The sequence below is a fragment of the Hippopotamus amphibius genome, chromosome 5 (assembly GCF_030028045.1).
Source record: "Hippopotamus amphibius kiboko isolate mHipAmp2 chromosome 5, mHipAmp2.hap2, whole genome shotgun sequence".
Taxonomy (NCBI): domain Eukaryota; kingdom Metazoa; phylum Chordata; class Mammalia; order Artiodactyla; family Hippopotamidae; genus Hippopotamus; species Hippopotamus amphibius.
This window is the reverse complement of record NC_080190.1, coordinates 174,561,406-174,573,098: the sequence shown is the minus strand read 5'-3', so window position 1 is coordinate 174,573,098 and position 11,693 is coordinate 174,561,406. Positions and strand designations below refer to the sequence as shown.

Sequence of the window (11,693 nt, the reverse complement as noted above, 5' to 3'; positions counted from 1 at the left end):
AACCTGCTGCCCATCCTCTGCGACTCACGAGAGCCACTTACCACCTGTACGCCTTGTGTCAGTGCTTGTCTGTGTGTCCCTCCTTGAGACAGAAGCATGAGGGCTCACAAATGAACCACCCAGGGTTTGCAGGATCAGAGCTGTCAACAGCTCATCAGAGGGCGGAGGCAGGACTGTGCTACCCTTTCCCAGTGGAGCAGTTGGGCAAGGGGGGTGGGGCTGGCCCACAGCTGCTGTGGGCGGGGCAGCGCGGTCAGGGCCACCGCATGCAGTCTCCCGTCTAGCCTCCCGAGGATGGAGATCAATGTTCTGGTCCTGATGTTCCTGACCAGTGACTTAAAAGTCACAGACGGCCCCTTCTGGGGGTGGGGGAGGGAAGCAGGAGAGCGAGCAGAGCTCTACATCCCCACTTGCCTGCGGGCACCCGGGGGGAGGGTGGAGATGGGAGCAGACGCTGCGCGTTGGCACGGTGCCTCCGAGGGGTCCCAGGCCCTGCCAGAGTCTGCTGACCCGCTGGGGCCCGGGGCTGGACTAGCAGGGTGGACATACCCACAGAGCTGGGGACACAGAGCCAGACAGCCCCGGCCAGGAGCCACAAGGACACGGGATCTCTGTAGCCTGGCGGGCAAAATGGTGTACAAATCCCGGTGCTGACGCCCAGGGCTCCCAGCCGCAGTCAGAAAGCATCCCTGCCTGCCAGGCCTGCCGAGAGCATGAGGGGGCTGCAGGTGACAGCGCTGTCCTCCTCCTGGGGTCCCTCCGGAAGGGGGTGTGCGTTCCCTCCAGGAGCAGGACTTAGAGCCACGGGGCCCCTCCGTGGCGGCGGAGCTCGGAGCACCTGCAGGGGCTGGTCGGCCAGACTCGGACCCCAGGGCTCCACTCCGGGTTGCACCGGCCCAGCTTCGCCGAGGTAGCCGGCAAAACAGACGGCCCCGCGCCGGCGGCCTTCAGCCTAAGCGTGTGTCCTCCCTCTGGGGCCGGCAGCCGCTCAGGGCACGGGGCAGGCACGGAGAGCCTCCCCTGCCACCAGCAGGTGGGGAGGGAAGGCCGGGGAGAACGGACCGCCAGCCCCCCCTGCAGCTGCGTGTCGCGGGGCGGGCGGCCTCGAGCCCGAGTCCACGCGCTCGGCTGCGGCGGCGCCCGAGCACGCGCCTTGGCTCCTCGGGGACCAACACCGACGGCCCGGAGGTGGTCACGGTCTCCTCTCAAGACACGACACGCAGTCAAAGCCAACACAGAGGGCTGCACATGCTGGTGGGATTCAGTGTGGAAAATGTCGCGTTCTGCCTCCTCTGTTCCTACTTCTATGTAGTTTTTTGTTTTGTTTTGTTTTTTTGGCACACGGGCTTAGTTGCTCCGCAGCATGTGGGATCTTCCTGGAGCTGGGATCGAACCCATGACCTCTGCATTGGCAGGCGGATTCTTAACCACTGCGCCACCTAGGAAGCCCTATGTAGTTTTAATATATAAAATCCTTTTACCATTTATTAAGGACATTATTGTGATTGTCTTACAATGTTGTGCTAACTTCTTGTGTACAGCAAAGTGACTCCGTCATACACAGATACAACTTTTCCTGTTCTTTTCCACTGTGGTGCATCCCAGGGCACTGACTGCAGTTCCCTGTGCTGAGCAGTGGCACCTTGTTGTTGATCCATCCTGCATGTAACAGTTCGCATCTGCTGACCCCAGACTCCCACTCCTTCCCTCCCCCACCCCCTCCCCCTTGGCAACCACAACACTGTTCTCTGTCTGGGAGTCTATGTCTTGTAGATATGTTCATTTGTGTCACATTTTAGATTCCACATATAAGTGATATCACATGGTATTTTTGTCTGACTGACTTCTCAGTATGATAATCTCTAGTTGCATAATATCACTGTGATTTTTCACTTAAAAAAAAGGAAATACAGAAGTCACTCTGGTTTGAATGTTTGTGTCCCCCAAATGCATATGTTGAAATCCGGATGCCCAATGTGAGGGTGTTATGAGGTGGGGCCTTTGGGAGGTGCTTAGGTCATGAGGTGGAGTCCCCCTGATAAGAGACCCCACAGATCTCCCTTGCCCCCCCCTCCACGTAAGGACACAGAAGTCTGCAGCCAGGAAGAGGCCCTCACCGGACCCTGCTGGCACCCTGACCCCAGACGTCTGGCCTCCGCACTGTGAAGTCAGTCTTTTGTTTTATAGGCTGCCCGGTCTGTGGTGCTTTGTTTGTTATGCCCAAGAGAAACTCAGCACGCCCACCGGGGTGGGGGGGGGGGATGCACGTTCTGCAGCCGTTAGACTGTCACATTCAGGAAGAGTTAAACACACAGAGACAGCCCACACTGTAAATGTCAAGTCTGGTCAAGACAGTTTCTCCGTGACTGTTTATGGTCAAGGAGGCTTTTCAATTCTTTTTAGGTTTTTTTTGTTTGTTTTTACTTTTGGGGATTTTCCAAATGTATTATAATGAGTACATATTCCTGACACATGCCCAACAGTTGAGGAAGAAGTCACAGCACAGAAAGTCACTGGTTGAGGCAGTGTGGTGCTCAGCTTACCTGTGCATGTCCTTCTGAGTAGGCCTGGGCAGCAGCAAGGACAGCCCAGTCCAGCTCCTGTCCTTGGGGAAGCAGGGCCCAAGGATGCCAGCTGACGCTGAAGGATACCAGGGTAGACTGCACCCTCAGCCGAGGCAGGACAGGGCCCCACCTGGGGCCTGGCCTCTGAAACCCCAGCTCCGAGTGCACAGCAGCCCCCCAGGGCAGCCTCCTCCTCTCTGTGCCCTTGGCCTGCACCTCACTTGCCAGGACCCTCACTCAGGGAAAGGCCTTAGTTAGCTGAGATCGTGGGAGTGTTCTGGGAACAGCACAGAGCAACCACTGCTGCTCCTGATGGGTCCTGCCGTAGAGCAGGAGCAGGGAGAGGGCACTGGGGAAGGGCAGGGGCTTCCAGCATAGACACGGCAAGGTGCCGCACGGGCACCCATGCTCATCTGCTGTTTTCAGAGGAAGTTCCTGCATGATGCTTGGACCTATTAATCCTACCAGACTTGTGACCTGGTTTCCTGGCACAGCAGAGCATGGAGGCAGGGGCACCCCCAGGCCCCCTACCTGGGGTGCAGTTATGCTGGAGGGTGCAGGGCTGGCCATGGACTCTGCACACTCCCACCCTAGAGGCACTCAGGAGAGAACCGTGCTCCCCTCTCCCCTGCACACTCCCATTGCTATGGACTGACTGTGTCCCCCAAACCTCCATGTTGAAGCCCTGACCCACGGTGTAACTGCATTTAAAGATGGGGCTTTCAAGGAGGTAATTAAGGTGAGATGAGGTCGTAAAGGCAGGGCCCTGATCCTATAGGACTGGTGCCCTTGTAAGAGGAAGAGAGCCCTCTCTCTCACACATGCACACATGCACACATGCACGCACACGTGCACACACACACACACACACACACACACACACTGAGGGAAGTCTGCAGGCTGGGGGACAGGCCTCACCAGGACCTGATGGTGCCGGCACCCTAATGTCAGACTTCCAGCCTCCACAAATGTGAGGAAGTAATTTCTGTTGTTTAAGCCACTTGGTCTATGGCAGTCTGAGCTGCCTGAGATACCCAGCCTAGAGGCACCCAGGCAAGGCCCCTGCTCCCCTCTCCCCTGCCACCACCAACTCCACCAGACTCCCACTTCCCACCCTGCTGCCCTACACTCTGCTATCAACACAGCATCCAATGTGATCCTTTAAAAACAACCGTCATATCACACTCATTTCATTCAGAATTGAGCCAACGTTCTTAGGGAGGCCCCCAGGCCTGCCCCCTGTGCCCTCCACTTGCCTCCCCCCACTTGGAGGCAGCCACGTGGCCTGTGCACCACAGGCTGCCCCCTCCACCCAGCGTCCCTCGCCTCCTTTAGGTCTTTGCTCAGGTACCATGTCCTCAAGGAGGCCCACCCCATGACCCAATTTAAAATGACAGCCCAACTCTCCCATAGCCCCACCTCCCATCTCCAAAGGCTGCTTGCTTCCTGCATCAATCCCATCCTCTCACAAGCTACACCATTTGTTTATAGTATGCCTTTCATAATGCCTCCCCCTCCCCACTAGAATGCTCTCCATAAAGTCAGGGATTTAAGACAGGGGAATGACATGTGCACCCTGAAACACAGGGTTCCCAAAAGCAAAGAAGCAATAGCTCTGATGCTACATGGGGCCAGGCTAAGCAACCTGTGTGTCCTCACAAAGGCCTCGGCCGGACCCCAGACTGTGACCAGACCACACGCGGCCACACCAGAGCAGTGGGTGGCAACAAGACCGACTGACATCTGGGGGGAGGGGGCCTGCAGTTTGATGCCCACCCAGGAGGACATATTTTCTATAGTTGCTTTACTTCCAAAAAAAGGGAAAGACATAGCTGTCGTCTTCACTTAGGGAAAGACACGATTACACTCAGACACTCACTGGAGTGCCTCCTGGGAAGTGCAGGCTTCACTCTGGAGACTCCTGTCTGAGCCAGCTGTCCCAGGTGACCAGAGGGGAACTGGTGAGCAAGGCTCAGTCCTGCAGTTTGCGCTCGCACCTCTTCTCCAGGTCAGCCATCTCCTTCAGAACCAGGGCCACACCAAACCGCAGCTCCTGGAACTTGGCCGTGGGGACCTCGAAGCGGAGGGCCGACCCATCCGAGAGCTTCAGCTGCATCAGGACACTGGGCTGCAGGGAGCGGGCCAGGGCGCTAGTGGAGATGGCCACGTCCACCCTCCACCGAAAGTCGGCAACGTGGGGCAGCCAGGCCCCCTGCTGCCTGGCCACAGCATCAAGGAGAGGCCGCTGGCTCCCAAACACCACACTGGCCAAGTCCACGGCCAGGTCCTGGGGGATGCAGAGCTCCTGGAGCTGGTGCTTGAAGGTGTCGGGCTTCAGGCTGGCCAGGGGCAGCCGGAGCGCCTGCTGGAGCAGGGTGTGCGTGCCAGCGATTAGGGCACCCAGCCGCTCCTCGGGCAGGTCTGTGCCAGCCCTGAGGCGCTGCACAGCCTCACAGCAGTCTTCCCCCTGCAGGCTGCTGACCACCAGCTTCAACACCTTTCTGAACGTGCCCCTGTCCAGATCCCCCAGGAGCCGGGGCATTGCTGCCACCTCTGGGGGCAGCTGGGCCCCCAGGAAACTCACGCAGTCACTGTGACTGTCACCAGGGCGATGCAGGTGTGGAGCTGTAGGACCCACGGCAGACATCGCTGCTTCCTGCTCTTTGACCTGCAGCCGGAGTAGGAGGTCCCAGCCGCAACTGCCTGGAGGGGGGATGGGAGAGAAGCCCAGTGACTCCCATGTCCTTTGGGCCCGGTGAATGAGGACTGATATATAGTCTCCACCTCCCAGAGGCTGACGGTGTGAGCCACTGATGACAGCCAGCGTGACGGGAGGTGCCCCGGAAGCAGGTAGCAGAGGGGCCCTCTCCAGTCCCTGGAAAAGGGGAGGCACGTGCCAGCAGGAAAGGGACATGAAGTGCGGAGGAGAGAAGCAAGAGAACCAGGAAACAGGAGAGCACACATAAGTTCTCCGAATAAATAATGGATTAAAGAACGAAAGAGAAGAAAGGTCCAGAGGGCACAGGGCAACGGCCGCTACCGCTGCCCACTCGGAGATCACTCAGCTACTCCCCCCCACGCCTCGCGCGGCTGTGCAGGAGCGGATGGTCGCTCCCACCCCGGCAACGAGCAACTCCAGCCGCAAACAGCTGCTGCGGTCAAGGATTAGAGCCCAGGCCCCTGCACCCAGAAGTCCCCGCTGTTCTCGCGCCGCACAGGGGAGGGCAGACAGGCGTCCCTCAGGCGGGGCTGAGGCGCCGGTGGTAACGGAGGCGGGCGCAGTATCTGGAGAAAAGGGCCGCGCCGTTACCTGAAGGAGCTGTCCCCGAGGCGCCACCACCCGGGCCTGCGGTCCTCCGCGCACCGCGCTCTCCCGAGGAGGCCGGGGCCCCTCACCCGGCCGTCCACGCCGGCACTCGGGCGTGCTCCCTCAGCGCCCGGCCAGCACCGGGACGGCCTCCCACTGCCCGCCCCCGCCGCTCAGGTCCCGCTCCCGGGAGCCCGCGCGCTGCCGCCCGCCAGCAGGAAGGAGAGCCCGGAGGCGGCCCGCCAGGCTCGCCCGAGCCGCCGCCCGGATGCGCTCCGCGCCCTGCGGCCCGCCCCGAGCTGCCGCATCGGCCTCCGGCTTCCAGAGCGCTTGCCGCCCGGCGGACAGGGCGACCCAGTCCCACCCCCGCGCCCCGCGCGCCGCCCCCGCACCTGACGCGCGTCCCCCGCGGAGAGCAGCGGAGAAGCGGGGCGTCGTTCCCGGAAGCAACCGAGAGACATGCCGCACCCCCCCCCCCCCCCCCGGGCAGCTCTAGGACCGCGGGAGGACCCGCCCTCGGTGATCCGCGGCTCGAGGGGCGGGGCCTAGGCCTCCTGGTTGGTCTTACGGGTGCGAGCACGGAGGACGCGCTTCCGGTCGTCTTCCGCGTGGGTTGCCGGACCGGAGCAGCGGGGGTCTCAGCTGGGGTCTGAGGCGCGGGGAGGGGCCGAATGGAGACCTTGGGCCAGGAGGCTGACCTGCACAAAAATGCGCTGGAACGTTACCTCTCCGTTGTTGTCTTTGAATGGGTTAATTGATGGGATGTGCAGTTATCTGCTTAAAGTGGTGTTTTAAGAAGTCAGGGGGTGGGGGGCGGTTCCCTGCTGGTCCAGTGGTTAAGGACCGCAGGGCTTGCACTGCCCTTGCCCTGAGATGGGAGATAGATGGGCTCCCGGCTAGGCATTTACAACTGGCCTCCCGTTTATATCTCATGAAGCAGAGAAGATGAGCTCCAGGCCAGGCATTCATTACCAGCCACTGTTTACATTTCCTGAGGCAAGAGACAAAGGGGCTCTAGAGCTACATATTTATGACTGGACTCCTGTCTATATTTTGGTATCTTCACTGTAAGAAAGATTCTTTGATATAAGAAAGCAACAGAAATAGGGTAAATAACTGGACATTGGATGCTTTTATGGCAGGGACAGAAAGCGACTAAACCCTGTTAAGAGATCAAGAGGTCAGACACTCCCCATCCTTGGGGCAAGGGAGACATTATACATGCCCAGAAAGACTCCTTGGAGGTCAAGGCGGGGGGCACCACCCCATAATATGTCATGCTAAGCCTTTCCCAAAGGCCTCTGGGCTGAAATCCATCTTGGAAAAGAGTTGGGCACACATGATGGGGAGGGTCCTAGGGCAGGGCACGTGCAGAAAAAGAAACCAGATAATTGGTCAAAGGTAAGCAAAGACTGGAAGAAATGCCCTGTATAAATGACTTAACGCCTCTTTACTGTGCTCCTCCTCATTGGGGGGATGCCCACACCTTTTCTCTCTGGGTGTGCCTCTCTGCCTTGCTTCTGTCTTAACAGACTGTTGCTCTGTGTGCTCTGTTATGCTGTGTCTCTAACAACAAACTTTGTACCTGCTTTTACAGTTTTAGCCTCCGTGAGAAATGCATTTTTCACTGGGGGCAAGAGCCAGAGAAAAACAGCTTCTAGCCTCTAGCTCTTGCTGGTCTGGTGGCTATTTTGGAGGAATTGGTAGAGGTAGGCAGGACACCAAGGCTTGTAATGCAGGAAGCAATGTTTATTGTACCAGTACAGGCCCAGTGGATTCACATCCAAAGACTGAGCCCCAAACAAGGAGAGTTTCTCCTTTTATAGACTAGTTCCCGTGCTTTGGGGAGCCTATAGCTAGGTATATCTATGCAGAAGCAATGTGCAGAAGCAATGTACAGAAGCCAGAGTGCATAAGTTAGTTTTTTTTTTTCTTTTCTCGTTGACCCAGATGTTTGTGCTGTCCCTGGCAGGGTCCTGTGAAAGAGGCCATAAGTTATTTACTCCCTGGGGTTGCATTTTCTTATTTTTGCTTTGTCCTTCCCTGTTTTGTTATTAACCTGCCTCAGCTAGGACTCCTGGTTTTCATCCAGGCTACCCAGGTTCAATTCCTGGGCAGGGAATTAAGATCTCACTTCTCGATCTAAATAGACATTTCTCCAAAGAAGACATACGGATGGCCAAGAGACACATGAAAAGCTGCTCAACATCACTAATTATTAGAGAAATGCAAATCAAAACTATGAGATATTGCCTCACACCGGTTAGAATGGGCATCATTCTACAAAATCTATAAACAGTAAATGCTGGAGAGGGTCTGGAGAAAAGGGAACCCTCCTACACTGTTGGTGGGAATGTGAATTGGTGCAGACACTATGGAAAACAGTATGGAGGTTCCTTGAAAAACTAAAAATAGAATTACCATATGACCCAGCAATCCCACTGCTGGGCATATACCCAGAGAAAACCATAATTCAAAAAGACACATGCACCCCAATGTTCATTGTAGCACTATTTACAATAGCCAGTGTTACCAAGTCCAAGCTCGTTGTGCTTGCATCACGACAGGCCAGTGCATTGGAGACGAGGTGTTAAGGCAATGAATACGACTTTATTCTGAAAGCCAGCAAACTGAGAAGATGGCAGACTAATGTCTCCTCAAAAAACCATCTTATTGGGGTCTGGATGCTAGTTTGTTTTATAGAACCAGAGAGGGAGAGGCTGTGGGGAAGTAAAGTTAAAGGGCCATCAGTCTTACAAAAGATAGCTGGGAATAACCAGCCTCAGTGAGGGGATATGTTAATTTCAGCCAGTCACACAAGTGGGCAGGGCAGATTGTCTGGTGGGCTGAACAGAGGCACTTTAGTTCAACATTCAGGCAGAGGGGCAGTATTCCCAGAGGCAGGCCATCATGTATGATTACAATAACAAAAGCAACAAAAAGCAAAGGTTAAAGTCAAAGAAACAGATCTAACATGGAGTCTGATTTAGCTCCACCGAGTAACACTAGGACATGGAAGCAACCTAAATGTCCATCAACAGATGAATGGATAAAGAAGGTGTGGTACATATATACAATGGACTATTACTCAGCTGTAAAAAGGAACAAAATTGGGACATTTGTAGAGACATGGATGGACCTAGAGACTGTCATACAGAGGGAAGTGAGTCAGAAAGAGAAAAATATCGTATATTAACACATATATGTGGAATATAGAATGATATTCTATTTTATTTTATTTTTTTTTGTGGCACACGGGCTTAGTTGCTCCGCGGCATGTGGGATGTGGGATCTTCCTGGAGCAGGGATCGAACCTGTGAGCTCTGCATTGGCAGGCTGATTCTTAACCACTGCGCCACCTAGGAAGCCCCTAGAATGATATTCTAAATGATACAGATCAACCAGCTTGCAAGGCAGAAATAGAGACACAGATGTAGAGAACAACCATGGACACCAAGTGGGGAAAGCGGGGTGGGAGTGGGGAGTTTGGGGGGGAATGAATTGGGAGATTGGGATTGCCTTAGGTACATTACTAATAAGAAAAAAATCAAATTGTACACTTTAAATATATGCAGTTTATTGTATGTCAACTGTATCTCAATAAAAGTTCTTAAAGAAAAAAAAAAATCTCACTTCTCACCACCACTCACTGCTGCCGTGCCGAGATCAGCCTGGGTTCAAGGCCCTGCAAGCCGTGTGGTGCGGCCAAACAAAAAAAGTCAATGAAAGTAAGGCAGACGAGCCCATTAACAAAATGAGCAGAGGATTTGAATATACATTTCCCGGAGGAGGATATAGAATAACAATGAGCACCTGGAGAGATGTTGGACTTTGCTGGTCATTAAGGAAATGCAAGTGGAAGCCACATGAGGTGCCGTTTCACAGCATCAGAATAGAGACAGACCCGGCACTTGTTGAATGTGTGTATCCCCCAACCCATTTGTAGAAACCCTAATCCCAACGTTACCCTATTTGGAAGTAGTTAGGTCGGGATCGGGAGCCCTCTCACATGGGATTAGTGCCCCTTAAGAGACCACAGTGCCAGACTAGCCCTGTCCACTCTGAGGACACAACCAGACCCTGGCAGTCTGCAACCTGGAAGAGGTGCTTATCAGAATCTGACCATGCTGGCACCTGGTCTCAGACTTCCAGCTCTCAGAATTGCGGGAAATAAATTACTGTTGTTTATAAGCCACCCAATCTATGGTATTTCGTTATAGCAGCCCAAACAGACTAAGACAAATACAAGTGTCAACTGAAAAAAAAAATGGCACAACCTAAAAGTTGAGAATTATGTTTTGTGCAGCAGATTTTCTGAGGACTTAAGCCAGGAAGACAGCATCTCAGATAACCCAGAGGGACTGCTCCGAGGCAGTAAGGGAGGAGCCAGCCATTCACAGCGGAGTGTGTTCACAGCGGCTCCACCCAACCCCCTGAAAAGGAAATGTCTCTGTGACGCAGGGGCAGTTGGAAAGAAGATTGGAAATGTAGGAAGGCTGAGTCCGTTGCAAAGCTCTGTTTCCTGTTGCCTTCTTTTCCCTCATGGCGATGAGCCTGTGAGCATCCTCTCCCCAACCGTCCCCTTCCCTCAACAAAAATGGGGCCACCGGGAATTAGTAATGGCCTTTGGCTTCTGAAGCAGTCGGTCAGCAACTCCCCTGGACTCTGGTTTTGGAGCCGGACTTGGCCCAGGGCTCCCGAGGCCTAGGAGGCGCTGTCTTCCCAGACCGAGCGTCCACCTCTCCCTGCCTCTCTCCACTAGCTTCTCCTCTCCTTGCTGATGATACAAGGAATCTCTGGCACTCTGCACGTGGACCATTGGATTGTTTTATTTTGGAACTGGTGTATATCGTGAAGACTTGCATAAATAAGTTTTGTCTGTATGTATTTAAAAGAAGACTTCCCTGGTGGTGCAGTGGTTAAGAACCCACCTGCCAATGCAGGGGACACGGGTTCGAGCCCTGGACTGGGAAGACCCCACATGCCTCAGAGCAACTAAGGCCATGCGCCACAACTATTGAGCCTGCGCTCTAGAGCCTGTGAGCCATAACTATTGGGCCTGTGAGCCACAACTATTGGGCCTGCACACCCTAGGGCCCGTGCTTCTCAACAAGAGACGCCAACGCACTGAGAAGGCCATGCCTCTCAATGAAGACCCAACATAGCCAAAAATAAATAAATAAATAAATTTATAAAACCTGTGTTTGTGTTTTAAGAGTAAAGCCTGGCTGATATAAGGAATAGTGCTTATCAAGCCTTGGATCACAGAATGGAAAAGGATTCTGACTGTAAAACTGAAGAATTAAAAAAAAAAAAAAGAATGAAAGAAAATCAGTGTTTAAATAAAAAGACCTGTGTACTTAATCCTTTAACTCTGTGGATAGCATTTGGTTGGTAGTGATTAACTGTGAATAATAAACATACAATGAGTTCTTCAAAAAAAAAAAAAAGAGGTAAGGGAAAAACCAGAATATATAAGAGTTTTGCAACAAAAACCAAGTAGTCGGAACATCAAAAGATTACTGTTAATTAAAGAAAACCAGAGGTCTCAAGTTAAGGAACTTAGTGCTTTCTTGTTGTTAAGATTTTGGCTGCACCCCACGGCATGTGGAGACCAGTGATCAAACCTGAGCCTCCTGCATTGGAGGGTAGAGTCTTAACCACTGGACTATCAGGGAAGTCCCTAGGGCACTTTTCTATACGTGGGAAGATGCAAGGGTCTGGGCTCATTGAAATCATTCCTTGGATTTGCACCTTAAGTATATAGGGTCAGTATCCTGCTTTTCTCCATCCCGAATCCCCTCAGGGTGCACAGTTGAGAG

General features: G+C 53.9%; 1 protein-coding gene across 2 annotated transcripts; it reads right to left on the bottom strand.

Moving 5' to 3' along the window:
* Positions 1-2,233: 2,233 nt before the first annotated feature.
* Positions 2,234-6,341, bottom strand: COMMD5 (COMM domain containing 5). Of its 2 annotated transcripts, none has more exons than XM_057736891.1 (2): positions 6,264-6,341; positions 2,234-5,267 (listed from the first exon to the last, which is right to left on the bottom strand). In XM_057736891.1, exon 2 carries the CDS (start codon positions 5,209-5,211, stop codon positions 4,537-4,539), a length of 675 nt encoding a protein of 224 aa, XP_057592874.1. In that variant the 5' UTR covers positions 5,212-5,267; positions 6,264-6,341; the 3' UTR covers positions 2,234-4,536. The 2 variants fall into 2 exon arrangements, with proteins under 2 accessions (XP_057592874.1, XP_057592873.1); XM_057736890.1 differs by lacking the exon at positions 6,264-6,341 and adding an exon at positions 5,875-6,250.
* Positions 6,342-11,693: the final 5,352 nt, after the last annotated feature.